Raw genomic sequence first — 18,447 nt, forward strand, 5'->3', positions numbered from 1 at the left:
CAAAATTGGCTATTCATGTGCAGAAGAATGGAATTAGAACCACATCTTTCACCCTGAAAATTAACTATGTAAAACCTAAAACACTGAAACTAATCATGGAAAAGAGGAAATGTATATCACAGTACAGGTTTAGGTATGGCTTTCTGAGAGATCTCCAGCAGCACATGAGCTAGCTCCAAGAATCATCAGATGGGACAAAACTAAAATTAAAAAAAAATCTCTACACAGCAAAAGCAACTATGAGCAAAGCAAACAGATGGCCAGCAGAATGGAAGAAAGTATTTACTAACTGTACTTCAGATAGGGGATAAAATCCAGAATTTTCAAAGAACTGAAAAAAAGCCTACCAATCAACAAACAAGTTAAAGAATGCACAGATAATTTTCAAAAGAATAATTACAAATGGCCAATAAATATGTTTAAAAAGTGTTCAACAGCCCTTGTCATTATAGAACTTCTTTGAGACACCACCTCACTCCACTCAGAGTGGCTATAGAGGAAAGGAACTTCAATTCAAGGCTGATGGGAGTACACACTAGTCCAGCCGCCATGGAAATCAGCATGGAGTTTTCTCAAATAATTAAAAAGAGAACCGCCATGTGGCCCAGCTATGCCACTCACCAACATTCCCACAGGACTCCACACCCCACTACAGACATACTTGCACCTCCCTTCCAGCTTTTAATACTGTTTCTTTGCTCTGTTTTGTTACTATTGTGACTATAATATGTTGTGGGAAGTTTCTTCTCTGGGCATGTCAATTTTTAATCATAAATGCCTGTTGTGTTTGTATGCTTTTTCCTTTCTCTAGGTTTGTGCAACTTTCTGCTGTGATTTCATCAAATAGATAATCTATCTTTGGTTTCTATCACATCTCTCTCTGCTCCTTGGATTCTTCGGATTGGTCTTATGATTGTATCCTGGAGTTCTTGGGCACTGTGCTCTGTTTGTTTGTTTATTTATTTATATTAATTGATGTTTGGATGTCGCAGTCCCCAGTCTTCTCCCCCATCCTTGATATATTTTATTTTCTTGGTCAAACCCATTGGTGGTACTTGGTGCTCTAATTTTCACTTAGTTGGTTTGGATTTACATTTTCAACATCTCTGTTTTTTTTGTTGTTGTTGTTTCTCAACATCCTCCTTTGTCACTCTTCAATCTACATTGTTGGTTTTCCATTTTTCTGCTGTTTCCTTTATGTGACTGAATTTCTTCCCCAGTCTTACATTGAATTCACCTGCTTGTGTGTAAACTATCTGAGGTCATTAATCATTTCACTAGTAAGTCTTCATCCAACATTGAATCTACTTCAGCATCTCTGAATTCAGTTGGTGAGGAGTTATTATGGTCTCTTGGAGGAGTCATACTGCTTTGTTTCTGTGCTATGATCTGTGCATTTCTTGGCTTACATGTTGGTTGTACTATGGGATTTTCTTATTGAGCAGCCTACAGTAGAGGGTATTACTGCCCACATCGGAGAAAACAAAGTACTTTTGGACAAGGCTTGTGTGTGTGTGTGTGTGTGTGTGTGTGTGTGTGTGTGTGTGTGTGCATGCGCGCGCATGTGCCTGTGCACTCTATAGACATATAGACATATGTGTACAGGTGTACATGACTGTAAACATGTGTGTCGAGACCAGAGGATAGATGTCAGATGTTCCTCTATCAGTCTTCGATTTATTTCTTTGAGATGAGTTCTCTCCCTGAAACTAGAATTCAGTTTTGTTGTGATTTTCTGCCTGGGCTGGAAGCTAAGAAGCCCTAGCAATCCTCCTGTCTCCATGGGTTTGCATTATAGGTGTGCGTGGAACATATGTAGGTGTTGTATTTGTGCTGAGATCAAAACCTTGGTTCTCATACAAGTGCAGAAAGCTCTCCTAGCTGCTGGGCCATCTCCTTGGCCCTTGAGTAAGGCTTGGATTTCACCTCATCCACTTGTGTCTCCTATACTTTTCTCTTCCCTCTTTACTTGTTCTGTCACTACTGCTGTGAATTTTCAAAGCTCTCCCTCTCCTTTGCTGTCAGAGTAAGGTCTATTTTTTTCCTTATTCTAATTTTCCCCTTTACTAGGTTGCAAAAAGCAGCTTTTAGTCCACCATATCACCCCAAAGCAATATTTGATATTTTTGTAGCAACACATGGTCTAATATACAAGACAAGATAATTCATCTTCCAGGACAACTGGACAATCACTCTAGGTCCAGCAAAGAAGAAGCTTTTCCCTCAACGGAAAGATCTGACTTGGAAGTAAAGAAAAGCTCGTGTCAGCTGTCGGGATTGAGGGCTTGCTCTGCTCACACTCGGTGTTCTTTGGCTTAGTCCTGTGAGCGCTAAAATGCTATGTCAAAGACAAGAGCAGGCAGTTCTTCAGAGGGACATAATAACCTGAGCATCTCCACCTCCCTGACGCTTTCCCTCCAGATCTGAGTTCCCAATTGGCTTGCATCTTCTCATGCAGCTTGTAGGGGAGGGTAGACGTTCTGAAAAGGATTTTCTTTCATCTCCCTCTGCTCTTACCTGACATGTACCTGACTGAGCCTGTGTGTCTGCAGCAAGAGGATGAGGCAAGTCAACACTGTGTACAGTGGAGACACCGCTGCCCTTCTCTCTTCTAGGGTGAAGATCCCCTGGGAGCAATTCACCTGAGAGGCTGTGTGGTGACATCAGTGGAGAGCAATCCCGATGGTAAGAATGAATTTCTGTGTGTGTGGGGGGGAAATGTGTCTACTGCTACTCTACACCTGTGCATATTGAGCTAATCAATCGGTCATGAGGCACAAGCATGTATAAATTTACTGTCTGAAAACTTCAGGGGGAGTGTCATTCCTTCCAAAGAACTGGCCTGCCTTTCAGAACTTTGGAAATAGGGGTAAATTTGTGGATTCCTTGCGTGTTTCACTGAACAATGCTAGAAAAATCCATCATCTCCAACCTGGCTTCCATGAAAAGCTGGATGGCAGCATCTCCTGATGCTGCCGGTTTCCTTAAAGAAGATCATGTACTTATCCATATAGGGAAATGTTCTGCAATAAACAGAGTAACTATAAATGAGTCAAAATGCTTAGTGGGAAGAATACCTGGGTACAGTCTGCTAGGTCTGTGCATCTCAGTCTGTAGTTGGAAGTTTTCCTGTGTCCCGGCTGGCTGGTGGTTGGGACAAATCTCTCTCATTTGCATCCCCCAAGTAAACACACAGAGGCTTTTATTAATTATAACTGCTCAGCCATTAGCTCAGGCTTATTATTGACTAGCTCTTACACTTAAATTAACCCTTAATTCTTATCTATGTTTAGCCATGTGGCTTGGTACCTTTTTTCAGTTCTGCCTTATCATCTTGGTTCCTCTGTGTCTGGCTGGTGACTTCCAACTCAGCTTTCCTCTTCCCAGAATTCTCCTTGTCTACTTATCCTGCCTATACTTCCTTCCTGGCTACTGGCCAGTCAGCATTTTATTTATCAACCAATCAGAGCAACACACATTCACAGCATACAGAACGATATTCCACAGCACTCTCCCTTTTCTGTCTAATCAAAAAGGAAGATTTTAACTTTAACATAGTAAAATTATATATAATAGAACAGTTAGCAAGCAAGAATTAGTTACAATATCTAGTCTATTTGTATTTGGCAAAATTAAAGAAAACAGTCTATCATCTATCCTGTATTTGTGAGTCTAAAGTTTCATATCTAATTTATCTTTTACCATGACTGAGGAAAACTATAATTGTAACTATCTAGTCTTCAACTACATCAAAGATCTCAGAAGGATATAATATTACCTAAGTAAACAGGAAGATCATTGTAAGCAACTTCCAAAAATCTAGAATGACAGAAACAACTGCCTGCCTGGACAGTCACCCCAAGTTCCTCTGCAATGTTGGGGCATCCGTATTCAGCCTATAGGTCTAGAGTCTCTCAGTCACTTCTCTCTGTGTCCTGTAGAATGTCTGGCAATTTCTTCTGTGAGGCAGGAACCTGAAGGACTATCTTGCCTTGCAAAATTCAGTGGTCACTATGAGTCACCCTTCCTATGGGTCCTGCATGTCCAGTTTATGCAACATTAGTCTGCCACACAGTACACTGTGAGCATGCCATCCTGATGGATCTCAGTTCCTGCTCTGAAAATAAGGGGCTGCACCAGATGGTTTCTGTACCTTTGTACTCGCATGCCTATGATTGACACATGGTTTAACCATTTGGCTTCACTGCCTTGTCAGCTGCAGAGGACACACAGAATCACTGGAGATGTACTTTTCACATCCCAAATCCTGTTTTCTTTCTTTTTTTCCCCTGTCATTTATCAGACTATTTTTTTCTGTGTTGTTATAAAAAAATCATATTTTTGAACACAAAATTATAGAGAAATGTATGTAACAATTATCAAATTTCAACAAGCATCTCTACACAATAATTTACTTGATGTGTGCTTGTCTGTCTTGATACTCACGTCTTGATATTTTATCTTGACTCAAATGAAGACATGCCATTTAAAAGGGAGCACACCATATGATCACTCTGGCTTCATCTTCACATTTTGGGTTTATTTGCCTTTTCATTTTTCATAAGGAGCTCAGACTTAGCTCTTAGTTTATACTATATTTACAAGACTAGTGTTAGATCTGGCTTGGGTTCATTATATATGCACACTTGTGGATAAAAATATATGTGCACTTTAATATAATGTATATTGAGATTAGCTCTTAGCTTATATTATGAGCAAAACAAAGGTACTCAATAGATACTATCTGTGTGCAAAGGCAAGAAATTTAGCTTCCTTACACATTATGAAAGAAAATGTTTCTCTTTGAGTATTTTACATGTTTCTTAATGATCATACTACATAGCTGTCTTTACAAATACTGAATGTACCCTTAGGTAATGAATACGAATGCAGAGTTTTCTCAGGACACTGAGGACCATTTCATGCCTTGGGGAAGGATGTAGGCTGGTGAGTTTCTGGCGCCCACATGTTATTGTGTTTTCTCTCTCATCAGGCAAGAAGAGCGATGACGAGAACCTGTTTGAGATCATCACAGCAGACGAAGTTCATTATTACTTGCAGGCGGCCACTCCCAAGGAGCGTACTGAGTGGATCAAGGCTATCCAAGCGGCTTCACGGACTGGGAAGTAAGGACAATGTTCCAGTCATCATCCCCTCCTGAGGGAAGCACTTGTGTGGATAAATAAGCCCAGTCCATGACTTGTCCACGCCCATGACAATTCTACCAGAAAAAAGTAGGAGTGAGAAGTGTTTGTCTCCATGTAACGAACCGTGTGCCACATGATGTTACCTGCACCATGCACTCACTCTAGTCTCTCTACCCCGTCTGTCTCACAAGCCATATAACGAACTATGAGAGGAGGAGGTGACACAGGCTTTCCAGGCCTTGGGGCCTCGTGTGGAAAATGAAGGCATGGACTAGGATATCTCTGAGGTCCTTGCTAGTTGAAAAAAAAAAAGCCAAATAGCAAATAAATACATAATGTCCTCTGATTATAATACCCATAGAAGTGAAATTGTCTCCAATTGTCCTGCTGGCATCCTTTTGGGGCCAAGTTGTGGCTCTCAGCTCTCATCACATGTGCCAGGTCTTAGACATCGCCTGTCTTTGAAACTGTTACCAAGGTGTACTGAGAACACTGAGTGATTCTTTGTTCCCTGGTCATTTAGCTGTCGCTCTTGGCTGAGATTATGTGAAGTAATGAGGCAGTATGCTTGCTTTCTAGTCTGCTCACTCAGACACTTCTCAAGAGCAGCTTTCTGTCTTCAGGGACTTTCCACAGCCTTTGCTGTAGTATTTCCTGAGAAATGGACTCAAGGAAGCCACAGCCAGCCGAGGGTCTTCCAGGTGCTGCAGATGCTTACATTAAGGTCTGGAAGTCTCCCTTGTGTTTTTCTGAGAGCATTATGCATCACTTCTCATAACTAGAAGGTGACCCCAAGCCCTTGAGTTTCTCTTGAGGTTTACGGAAAAGTGGTTCCTGTGGGGTCCTTGAATGTGTGAGGGGCCCGGGCAGCTGTCTGGCTAGTGTGTCACTCATCTGCAGAGAGTGGACAGGACTGGGCTGCAAGGCAAGCTGAACAGATGACAGACCTATGCAGTGTCAGTACTGAGGGCCTGGAATCTATGCAGAGCTTGTGGTGCAGGCTGTCAAAGTCATGGAGATCCTACAAACCTCCCCTTCTCAATACCACGTAGTTCCCTAGTCTGAAGTGCACGCAGCTTCCATTTGGGCTCTGAGAGCTTCCTGGTCCTGTTCAAAATGGAAGCTCGTTTGTAACTTTTCACTCTGACTAATCACTAATTACTTCTGTTCCAAAGTATGAAACAAAGTATTCATGTAAAAGAGTGTTTTTCTTTTTTAAAAATTAATAAAAAATAATAATATTTATGTGCATGGGTGTTTTGCTTGCATGTATGTGTGCGCACCATGTGCCATGCTTGGTTCCTGTTGAGGCCAGAAGATGGCGCTGAATATCCTTCTGCTGGAGTTGTGGGTGATTGAGGCCCCATGTGGGTGCTGGAATTGAGCCCAGGTCCTCTGGAAGAACAGTCAGTGCTCTCAAACACTGTCATCTTGCCACCCTGGGAATATTTCCATAATTCCAGGTTTAATGCTGTGGTCCCAGTATAGAAAGGAGAACATTCTTGCTGATCCTATTGAGTCTCTTGCATGCTGTCAATTCCCCTGCACCAGTTGTGAGGCTCTGCTTATTCCCAGGTTATTTTATCAATGGCCAAGAGGCAAAGGACTATCCCTTTCTTCGACTCTTCAGCACATTGTCTTTGTAGAATACACACAACAGTTTATTTACAGTCAGTCTTCAAATAATTATCAATATAGAGTCAGCCTTATGTTTTGAAATACATAAGATTTAGCTCAGTGTCTTTTGGGTGTGATTGCCTCTCTTTAACTGTTCTCCCTTTATGCAATTTACTTTCATTTTCTAAGTAGGGTTTTATTTTATTTCTCAAATCATTTGCAAACACTTGTCATTTAAAACAAAGCAGAAGTCAGGGACTGAAGACATGGCTCAGCAGTTAAGAGCACTTGCTGCTATTGCAAAGGACCGGGGTTCAGTTCCCAGGTCCACACAGTGACTCACCGCTGTCTGTAATTCCAGTTCCTGGGGATCCAACACCTTTTTCTGGCCTCCAAAGGAACTGCAGACATGTGGAATACATGCGTGCATATAGGCAAGCACTCACACACATAAAGCAAAAATAAATCTTTTTTGAAAAGTCAGTTTACTGTAGGGTGTAATAGAAGCATACCCACACTGAAGATGAGGTTTAAGGATAAGGCAGAGCGTACTTCTTGTTTTTAACATGTACCACCTCAACTACAATCCTCAGACAAATGAAGGGACCCATGAAGTACACATAGCGGTTCCCTTCCTTAGGGCTGCTAAGCAGGCTGCAAGTTCAACTCCGCTGGACCTAGTGACTGTTTTCCCATGAGATTTCAGTTGCACTGAAATGCAGGTGTGCACAGAGGCCTGTGACATTGTCAATGTTTCCTAATGTAAGCAAGAGCCTTTTCTCGGGGAGAAGCCGTCCCTGACAAAGCGGTTAATCAGGGAATAGGGAAATGTGCTATTCCTGTCTGAACCACTTTTGGGCTTACACATGAAGCTCAGATCCAGTTGGACATGATGATAAAGATAACAGACATGACTTGAGCTCGGTCAAGATAGCCACTGCCCTCCCCCGGTGTGTGTGAGGGTGTGGAGGCTCGGGATTCTTCTGGCAGGACAGCTGAAGCTGGCAAGAAAGACTGAGCAGGTCTTTTACTCGGTTTTCCAACTTAAAGGGAGGGGAAAGCAGGTTGTTTGGTTACAAACCGTAGAGGAATTAGGAAATAATACCCAAGCCAGGTGTGGTGGTGTGGACGTGTAGATCCCGAGCTTGTGAGGTCGTGGCAGGAGGATCGTGAGTTCCGGGTTAGTCTAGGCCACATGGTGAGACCATGCCTAAAAATCACTGAAACAAGGAAAGAAGAAAAGATAACGAAAGGAGGTAACCATCTTCTCGCTTTATATGACTAATAGTGAGTCAGACAAATAAAACATCATTCTAAAAACTAAAACACGCTCTGGGAGACAAAATGTTTAAATCTTATAGCATAGACTGCAGCACTGATTCAAGGATCAATGTTTAGTTTTACACACACACACACACACACACACACACACATACACACACACACACACACACACACACACACACACACACACTACTCAGTGGCTAAAACTGCACCATAGCGAGTGACTTTCAAGACAGAATGAGGAACTTCGAATGAAGACATCAGTAGTCATCCAGTGCTTGTCAGGAGACACTAACGAGAGCTAAACAGAGGTTTGGGCCGCCGCCTTTGGACTCTTTGAAGAGTGACGGAAACACCTCTGTCCACAACCTTTAGGGCAAAAAGAAAATGGAAAAGTAATTGCACAGTGTTTTCAGATTTAATTTCGTGTTCGCTAAACACAGGGTTTAACAACCATGCAGGAAGTGTTAGGAGAAGTAGAGGAAAGGGCAGTGGAAAAAGAAAGTAAATGAGGAAGTTCAAAAATGTTAAAACGTGCTTAAAAATAAACAGTGTGAAATTATACCCTCGCTGAGTTCGGCCCGTTTCAGCGCAAAGGAAACAAAATTTAGAAGTCCCTGGAGGAGACCAAGCAGAAGGGAGGAGCTGTCCTGAGGGGAAGGGCGCAGGTATGTTTGTGGGAGGGCTTGGTAGTGTGTGGGGAAGGCACTGCCAGGGCCTGGGGTCGGGGCTGGGATGCAAGCCGTGACTTAGTGTAAGCACAGCCTCTCTTACAAGTGGCTTCTGTGTTAGCCAGCGCTTCATCACTGTAACAAATGCCTCAAATACATCAACTTAGAGACAGAAAGGTTTCTTTTGGCTCACAGTTTTCACCCACGGTTGGCTGGCCTCTAGTGTGGGGCTCGCGGTGACAATCTCCTACTAGCAGGTTCTGGTTGTGGGTGTGGCTGGAAACAGACAAGAAAAGGAGAGGAAGATTTGCAGGCCCTCAAGTCCTCTCCAAGAGCATGCTTCCAGCGACTAGATGATCTTCTGTTAGTCCTCTTACAGATTCTTCTGTCCCCTAAGATGGGAGCCCAAGCCTTAGCCACATGGCCCTTTGGGGAACACTCAATTCAAGCTGTGGCAGTCTCTTTGTTGCTAAAATAAAATTGGGGTTGCTATTAGGACCAAGTGAAGGAACTTGCCTAATCAACCTGGCATGTGTGGACCCACTACCCTCACTTCCCTTCCTTTCACGCATCTTCCATAGAAGGCTTTCGTGGTAATCTAAGCTAGTGGGCAATGGCTTCCAGTTTTTTAAATCTATATCAGAATTGCCTAGAATTCTTTTATTGAACGTTTCTGTACAAAACTTGCTCAACATCGCCGGGCCTATAGTCAGAGGAGATTCAAAGCCCAGCTTGCCTGACTTCTGAATCCATGCATTTAAGCTCACTGTCCTGTAGTGGATATACTTGGCTCTTTCCAGCTTTGGGTACCTATCTTGTTTCCATAGGAACGCTATTAACTGCGCCCTGGCTCCTGTCCTATCAGCCACAGCAGCATTTCCTGTTAGCACACAGCCAGGCCCTGACTCTTCTGGGGTCTGGGTTTTCCGTTGCCTAAAGGGAAACCTCTAGGGCCAGATAATAGCTAAGCAAGAGGCTCCACACCATGGACTCTGGTTTTGAGGTTTCTGTGGATTCTACTCTGTGACATATTCTTGCAAAACATTTTTTTTCTGGACAGATTAGGATGTATTTATACACACATCCATTGTGTACTCATGTGTGTACTTAAAACTGTTTTGAACTTCACTCTGAGGATGAACAGCAAAAAATATTCACACACATATATAGGAAAAACCTGCTTCATGGATAAAAATCCAAGTATAATAACATAAGGGGAACTTGTCCAAAGATGTGTGACTGGCAAATAAATACATGAAAAACAAAACGAAACATGGCATCATTAGCCACTGGGGAAATGCTAACCGAGCTCACAATAAGGCAGCACTGTAGACTTGGTGGGTTGCATTGGCTAATAAAGAGTAACTTGCTGGGTTTTGACAAGGATGGAAAACCTGAGCCTTTACATAGTGCAGGGAGAGTACAATGGTACAGTACAATGGTACAGTCCCTTTGAAGAACAGCCCGAGGGAGACTTAAACCATTAAGTTTACACTATCTTCTCCCTCCTTGATCTACATCCAAGAGAAATAAAAGCGTATGTCCATACACAACCTTTATGAGGGTTTATCATTTGTGCTTGTCAAAACAAGGAAATGACCCAGATATTCAAAATAGTTAGTAGAAAAGCAAACTGTATATATTCATACAATGAAACATCCCACAGCAATAAAAAAGAAGTAACCTCTTGGTACGTACCACATGGGTAAATGTCAAAACAAGTAGGCTTGTTGACAAAAAAAAAAGTACATCCTGTATAATCATAATGGCATGAAATCCTAGAAAATGCGCACTAGTCTATAGTGATAGAAAAGAGACCAGTGGGTATTTGGGAATGAGGAAGAGGATAGAAAGAAGTGAGCAGAAGGAAGCACAAAGGAAGGAGAAAATGTTTGAGAGGAATGAAAACCCCCGTCTGCATGGCTGCCTTAGTGTCACAGGTACACAGGAATATGAGTACTTGCGAGGTTGTGCATTGTAAATGCCATTTGTGCGTCAAGAGGCTTTGTATTTGGGGTCAGCATGAGTAGTTGCCCCCAAATTTTCTTGCCAACCCTCCCACATCACACTTGGCATTCTTAAGGGCATGGCTTAGGGGAAGCCAGCAGGATAGAAAGCACCATCCCTCATCTTTGGTGAGGCAGGAAGTATCTGGCGATTAGACGTGCACAAACCAGGATGCTTTGGAAGTGTGGTGTTCAGACTGAGACGTCTTGCTTTTCAAACATTTATCAGATGCCCCCACCCACCATTGCTTTTAGCTTGACAGCCTTCCTAAAGCTGTGAGCCTAGGCTACTGACTGCATAAGGACTGTGTGAAGACATTTGAGGCTCTCTTTACCAACTAAGGACCTTGCCACAGTAGAAATGGTCCTCCTTACTACACAGGGCACGGGTAAATGTAGAAGGAAGTGGTTTTCTGGGGCTGTGTGTGTGAGTCGGTGATAAAACACTTGTATATCAAGTCTAAGGCCCTGGGTTCAATCCCTAACACCACCAAAAAAGTTGTTTTTTAAGACAGCCTATACCTGAAACTTCTCAGATTGCCATACCTTGTGTGATTGCTTCTTTATTTTGAAATCAGAATTCAGAAAAGAGTTCTTTTATTTGGGAATTCAGGTCAGTTAGTTTTTGTTTAGTTTCTTTTAACTGTAGAAGTTCCCTCTGAATGGCAGTTCAGAGGAAACAGACTGCCAGATGTGTAAAGACTCATGATGCCGACCAAGCTCAAGAAAGACCAGAAAGAAGTCAGCAAGGTGGGTGGGATGGTGAGCTCTGGTACTAAGGGATGTCCTCTGCTTGTGCTCAGGTGTGGGTGAATACAGTCCTCCCAGTAACACATTTCTAACTGCACATCAACTGGGAAGCAGAATCTTTTAAATGATCCTGAATTTTTCTGTTTTCACCATAGCAGGGAGTTCATAACTTACAGTCATCAAACAGGCCAAATCTCCCCCATCCCTGCATATGAACCTGTAACATTGAGATGAAGACACTACTTTGCATCATGATATGAGGATAAAGCACAATAAACAAAATAATGCTGCTTCTCATAGTCATTGCACTCTTAGTCCGGCAATTTCCTAAAGCGGGGATGTGGAAATCGTGACTGTGGCATGCAACCACACTGGAGACACGGTGAGCAGGGACAAGTGCTGTGTTTTATGACGACGTAGTTTGCAGTTACGGTTGCATCACTAACACCCTAACTATGCTGGTTCGTTCACCTCGTAAGAAGCAAGGGGGCAGAAATGAACTCGTGACCTTAGTCTTTGGCATCTCACCAAACACCTACTTTTTTTTAGATTCTGTGTCTTCAAGTCCAACAACTATAAACAGAATGATCAGAAACATTTTACCATCCTGTTAAGGGTCCAGTTGAGTGTCAGAAGTGGCATGTTATGTCATGTCATGACATGTCAAAGTGGCACGTCCTGTCACTGTGGAGCTTTGCTTTATTGTCAGTGTCTTAACAGACAAGGGAAATAACATTCCGGTTGTTCTATCTGTGGGTTACACCTGAGGCAGTGTAAGAGCAGAAGACTCAGGGCCTGGCTTACTCACTTATTTCTTGTCTCAGTGACTGACCCAGATGGCTGGCAGTGTGCCTTCTTCTCTTATCTGGCTGGCCTTTCAAATTCTCTTTGGCCACTGCATGAAGAATAGACTGCAGAGGGTAAAAGGTGAAGCTGGAAATATGATGAGAAGCTGATGAATAATTCACTCAAGAAACAACTGTGACTTAGGCCAGAAAAGGTAGTCCTGCATATGTAAGAAAGGGTCCCATTGGAACACATATTGGTGGTACTCTCATTAACAAGACATACTGAGTCATGTGAGAGGAATGAATAAAGAGAAAGACAAATGGAGGGTGATTCTTACATATTACCCAGAGTATTGGATAAAAGTGGAACTATTTGCTGAAGAAGGAAGATGGAGAAATGTGGATTTCTTAGTACATCCTATGAAGACTACCACCAATATATATTCGAAGTGGGGACTCCTTACATCCACAGGAGTACCTTGTTTGGTCTAAGTCACCGTTGTTTCTTAAATGCATCATTCATCAGCTTCTCATCCTATTTCTATATGGAGTGGTAGCATATAGGACTGAGGGGTTGTCTTCTTACATATGACATGCTTTGACTCGTTTAAGTAGATGGTAGGTTCAAGGAAATGGGAAGAACCAAGGGAAAGATGCCTCTTCTAGTGGAGAACTGAGTATCTGTAGATTGATTGCAGAGCTATGCTGAATTTGAAGGTAATAAGAGACATCCCTGACCTCGAATTGCTGTTTGGAGAATGGAAGCTGAGATCTTAGCCAAGGGGAATAAGGTGTAGATACTTAGATATGGGTAGCTGAAAAGCAATACAGCCAAAAGTCCAAGTTCTGAGGTAAAATTACAAGAATCTACTGGGGTCTCATACTTTTTACTAGTGTCGTTTTTCTCTTTGTTACATGTGCTTATAGCACCAATATAATTGCTGTTGCTCTAACACAGTTGTGAATATAAGCCCCCAAATCGAGGATGTAAATGTGAGTTTCCTCCAACGGCACTTGAATAGAAGCTAAACAACCTTGAGATCCTTCACACTCTGTGGCACAGGCACAGATTTATAAGAGCACTGGAGAATACGACCCTAAGTGCTCAGCATTAATGTATCAGGCAGCAGGCACACGTAGGGTAAAAACACTACATACTTACGCATTTGGTAAATATGCTCTTTTCCAAAGTTTAGCTATAGATCGCACTTGAAATACAACAATGCTGTATCTATGTGTGAGAGAATAGTGAGGGACCCAGTCTACCTTCTTTTTCTTTTTTCTTTTTTGAGACAGGGTTTCTATGTGTAGCTTTAGAGCCTGTCCTGAAACTCATTCTGTAGACCAGGCTAGCCTCAAACTTACAGAGATCTGCCTGCCTCTGCCTTCTGAATGCTGGGATTAGAGGCGTGGGCCACCATGCTCAGCTTCCAGTCTGCCTTCTTAGGAATCATTTGTCTTCCCTGATGTGTGGGAGTGTTGATCCAGTGTTGGAGTTATCTTGTGGGATGGATGGTTTGTTTTCAAGGGTAAAGTTGGTATAGTTTGGGTGGGCACAGAATTGCTAGCAAGTCTTCTTGGGGAAAATACCCCTTGTTATTATTACTTGAGGAAAGACATGTTTCCTGAGATTTGTGAACAGCCATTTATAGGGTATGTAGCCTGGACCAGGGACCATATCAAATATGTTGTTATAAGTGTTGCTTTATTTCAAACTCACACTAAACCATCTTTATTATGGTTGAACAGATGAGGATACTGAGGATCATCAAGGTGAATCTGACTGGCCAAGATTCTACAACCAGGATAACAGAGATGGACTTCACAGCCAGATTTTGAATTTTTAGTTGGCATTTTGTTTTGTTTTCACTCTCCTCACATGCTTCCTGGGTGTATGATTTTAATCTACTGTCTATTTAATATTCCCTGTAGCAAGAACTCTCCAGCCTTATAGGGCTGTTCTTCCCCCCAAGCACTCAAATAAAATGATACTGTGCCTGCACAGCTTTCCATGGGAAGTCTGGACACATCACAAATTTTCCAAAAAATCTCAAGGTTAGGGGAGAACTAGCCCTTTCATCCCCCCTCATTCTGAGTTCACCTCCCTGTTTTCTTATCACCTGCCCCCTTGAATAAAATAATTACCACAACATTCCATGTAAAGCCTCAGTCTACATGTGCACCTTGCTCTTCCACACTTCTGCTCAATGTCACTTCTCTACATGTCAGCTGGATTCTTCGAGAAGCTGATCCTGAGACAGGATAAGGTATGAAAGAAACTTATTGAGAAGGGGAAAGGACATTACTAAAATACACAAAAGTGCAAGGAAGTAGAGACTGGGTGAGGAAACTTCAATGAAAATCTAACAACACTTGCCCTAGGAAGAATAGCAAAGGACCACCTTCCCCAGCAGAGGTTTGAGCAGTACATCAGGTGGAGAAGTGAACCAAGGTGATGATATATCTATGGACTCATGAACACTAGTGAATTGTCTCTCTGCTTGTTCAGGGTCTTGTGAGGAAAAAAGACAGAGGGATCAGAGCCAAGGGGTTCTAGGGAAGAAGCATATGGATGGACATTTGGGAGTGGGTGTAAAGTGTGAAGATGTGTGTGTCATATCCTAGTATTCCCAGAAGCTTCCACCCCCAAATCACTTGGCCTGTTGTGTGAGGTGGACCTTGTCTGCAATTACCACAGCACTAGCACAAAGGACACATGAATGGGATGGCCACAGTGGTGGATATAGAGGCCACATACAGGGACAACGGCATTGGCTTCTACTTTCCACGGCTGATTAAGATATTGCCACCTCTGTGTATCCAGCATGTGAGCAGTGAAGACCAGTGCTGAGCATCGTGTGGCATTCTTCAAGGAGATCAACAAGTCATTTGATAAGTTGGCTACATTCCATTCTGAATGTTTTGTCCTCACAAGAACAGACTCTGATTCTAGCTACAGATTTCTCTTTCACAGTGCTCAATCTATAGACAAAGAGTCCATATACTATAATATCTATTTAGAGAGTTATTCTAGCTGGGAAAAGAAAATGAGGAAATAGACCCATAAAATGGGTTTAACTTTCTGTCTAGTGAATCCTTCAATCACATCTCCTTGAGCCTCTGCCTAGCTCACCAGTTACCTGTTCTTAATAAATGTTAAGATCATCCTTCTTATAGATTCACACTTCTGCGTTTAGATAAGAACCCTACCATTTATTGTCTGGAATCATTTCAAGAGCCTCCAAATGGGCTTCCCTACCCCACAACCATACTCCTATCTACTTTATCTATTTTAGCCCCAAACCTCATATGAAATGAAGGTCCCTTAAATAGTTAATGCTGCTTATCTTCCAAACCTTGGCTCATCTCCAACTGTTCCATTGCTTGTGCCATGGATTCCAATGTTGGTGAACTGTAATGGTTAATAATGTCAGCTTGACGAAATTGAGAGATGCCTAATGCATAAGGGATCAGTTTAGCACATCTATAAGTATGTCTGTAGGGGGGATTTTTAGAAATAATTAGTTCATGATAGCTCTGACTAAATAAATGGATAACTTAACTCATGGTGGATTCAAGACTATGGGGAGATGGTATAACTCTGCAAGTTGGAGGAAGTAGGTCTATGTGGGTGTGTCTTTGGGGAACTATATCTTGGCCTCTACTTATTATTACCCTGCATTGATTCCTATATGCTATAATGTATCCTGTCCTGGTTCACCACCCTCAGTGTCCATGGTGGATTGAAACCCTTGAATTTGTGAACTAAAAATAAATCCTTATTCTAAGTTGTTTCTGACAGACATTTTGTTATAGCAGTAAGAAGATATAACTTGCACATTAACAAGGGGGTGTCCTTATTGGCCAAACACATTAATTTTCATAAAATTCAGGAGTCAGATGGGAAACTTAATAAGATCTTATATTAAAACAGAAAGTAAACAAAGAGCTGTACGGGCAGTAAGTATTTATTAATGCAGTAGTGACATGACCATTAGGGGTGTAATCAATGCTTTCAGATTGGATCTGAGGCCCACTCCAGAGGAGAAAATTCATGTTTAGTACTCTACTTGGTCAAATGCCTGTGTCTGGAGAGGACATAGGCCCTACCAGGGGGGCTATTACTATTGTTTTGCTAAATAGACATGCTGTGCCTATCAAATCGCCTTCTGAAAAGACCTCTGGTGTCTATGAGTTTAAAAGTCTAAGAATGTCCTCAGACAAAATCCAGTGCCTACAACAGAGATTTCTCTACTTTGCTGTAATCCTCATAAACTATTTGATGTTTCTACCAATATCTGAAAAACGCCTTGATTTATGACTTTGTTCTGATACAGTGAAAATTCATGTAAGAACCCTGAGGTTGCCTCAGTCTATATTCCTAAGCCATGGTCAGTCATATTTTACTGTAGAGTAAGCTCTAAACTTTTATTCCCTTGAAGGTAAAAGTTGTATTTTCTGTGTCAACAGTGTGGAAGCACATAGGCCCTCTCCCTTGCCCTAGGCATCTCTCCATCTGAGTGTTCTTGGATGAATGCCGTTATAATAAACTGGCATTTGTACAGAAACCACTTTCCTGGGCTTTGTAACATGTTCTTGTGAGATTGTACCCTTAGTTCGTGGAGCCTACATTAACTCTTGGTTCATAATTGTAGGACACAGACGGTATCTACAGGATTACTTAATGTGAGGGAAAGTCCCACACACTTATTGTCAAAGCATTATATGTAAGCAAATATAAATACCTCTTTTTCTTTTAGGGGTTGTGACCTGGGAAAGTGTAGGAGAGCACCTTGTGTATTTTCCATAGAATGAGCTAGAAGTTGGATCTATCTGTGGATTAATATACAAAAGGCAAAAATTAAAGCTGCTCACATAAGATTAGTATATTTATATTTAATTATATACTTTCTACAAAATTTATTGTATTAGTTTTCTATTGCTCTTTTTTTAACAATATAATATTTTTATTGATTATTTGCAATTTTCACACAGTGCACCCTGATCACATTCACTTCCCAGAGTTCCCAGGTCCACCCACCTGCTCCCTTGTGACCTCCTCCAAAGAAGAGAAGAAGAAAAGAAAAAGAAAAAAACAACAACTTCAATTTCTGTTGCCCATGTAGTCACTGGAGCATGGTCAAGCTCCCAGTGGCCAGCCACTTAAAGCAAACTGGACGGGCGGTGGTGGCACACGCCTTTAATCCCAGCACTCGGGAGGCAGAGCCAGGTGGATCTCTGTGAGTTCGAGGCCAGCCTGAGCTACAGAGTGAGATCCAGTAAAGGCGCAAAGCTACACAGAGAAACGCTGTCTCGAAAAACCAAAAAAAAAAAAAAAAAAAAGCAAACTGAGTCCTTTTCCATCCCACCCCTGCCAGAAGCCAGAAGCTGTGAAAAGCTACACTCCAGGATCCCAATTTTAAAGTTTTCTTCAATGGCTCCCCATTGTTTCTTTTTTGAGGGGGTTGTAGGGGAGAGAGGTTATCACAGAAGGCTTCTATGTCTCTCATTCTCAATTTTGAGTCTGCAGTTGTCACCACCACTGCAAAAGAGAGCTTCCTTGTACTTTACAGTCCGTGGCAGCAGGGATTATGGACTTCCATAGACCACGGACACCATCATGGCCTTTGGTGGCAGTACAGGCTATAGACATCAACATGGATTCAGGTGGCAGCACAGACCACAGACATCCACATAGCCTTCAGTGATAACATGGACCATGGACCTCCTGCAGAAAGGAGCACAGACCACAGACAAGCACACCGGTCCTGGCTGAGCAGGATCATGAACACCAACATGGCTCTTGGCAGCAGCATGGGCTCAGGTGGCAGTACAGGCCACACATATCAACATGGACCCTGACAGCATCATAGACCATAGACATCAACATGACCTCTAGTGGCAATCTAAACCATGGATGTCTACATGGCCCCTGGCTGTAGCAGTATCACGGACACCAACATGTCTCTTGGCAGCAGCATGGACCACAGACATCAATGTGGCTTCAGGTGGCTTCACAGACCATGCACATCAACTGGTTCCAAGCGACAATACAGCCCATGGAGATAACATGGTTTCAGGTGGCAGCACAGATCATGGACATCCACATTGTCATCGGTGGTAATACGAACCATGGACATTGACATGACCTTCTGCAGGAGCACAGACCACAGTCATCTACATG

The 18,447-nt window shown here is 42.4% G+C and overlaps 1 protein-coding gene across 1 annotated transcript in view; it reads left to right on the plus strand.

Annotated features, from left to right (window-relative positions):
- The window catches only part of Plek (pleckstrin), a 35,507-nt gene extending 29,161 nt beyond the window's left edge, over positions 1 to 6,346 (plus strand). The window contains exons 8-9 of the mRNA XM_059275418.1: positions 2,616 to 2,685; positions 4,994 to 6,346. Coding sequence (XP_059131401.1) covers positions 2,616 to 2,685; positions 4,994 to 5,130 — 207 coding nt within the window. The 3' untranslated portion in view covers positions 5,131 to 6,346. The remainder of the gene's footprint in view (positions 1 to 2,615; positions 2,686 to 4,993) is intronic.
- Positions 6,347 to 18,447: the final 12,101 nt, after the last annotated feature.

Source organism: Peromyscus eremicus, chromosome 10 (genome assembly GCF_949786415.1).
Source record: "Peromyscus eremicus chromosome 10, PerEre_H2_v1, whole genome shotgun sequence".
Taxonomy (NCBI): domain Eukaryota; kingdom Metazoa; phylum Chordata; class Mammalia; order Rodentia; family Cricetidae; genus Peromyscus; species Peromyscus eremicus.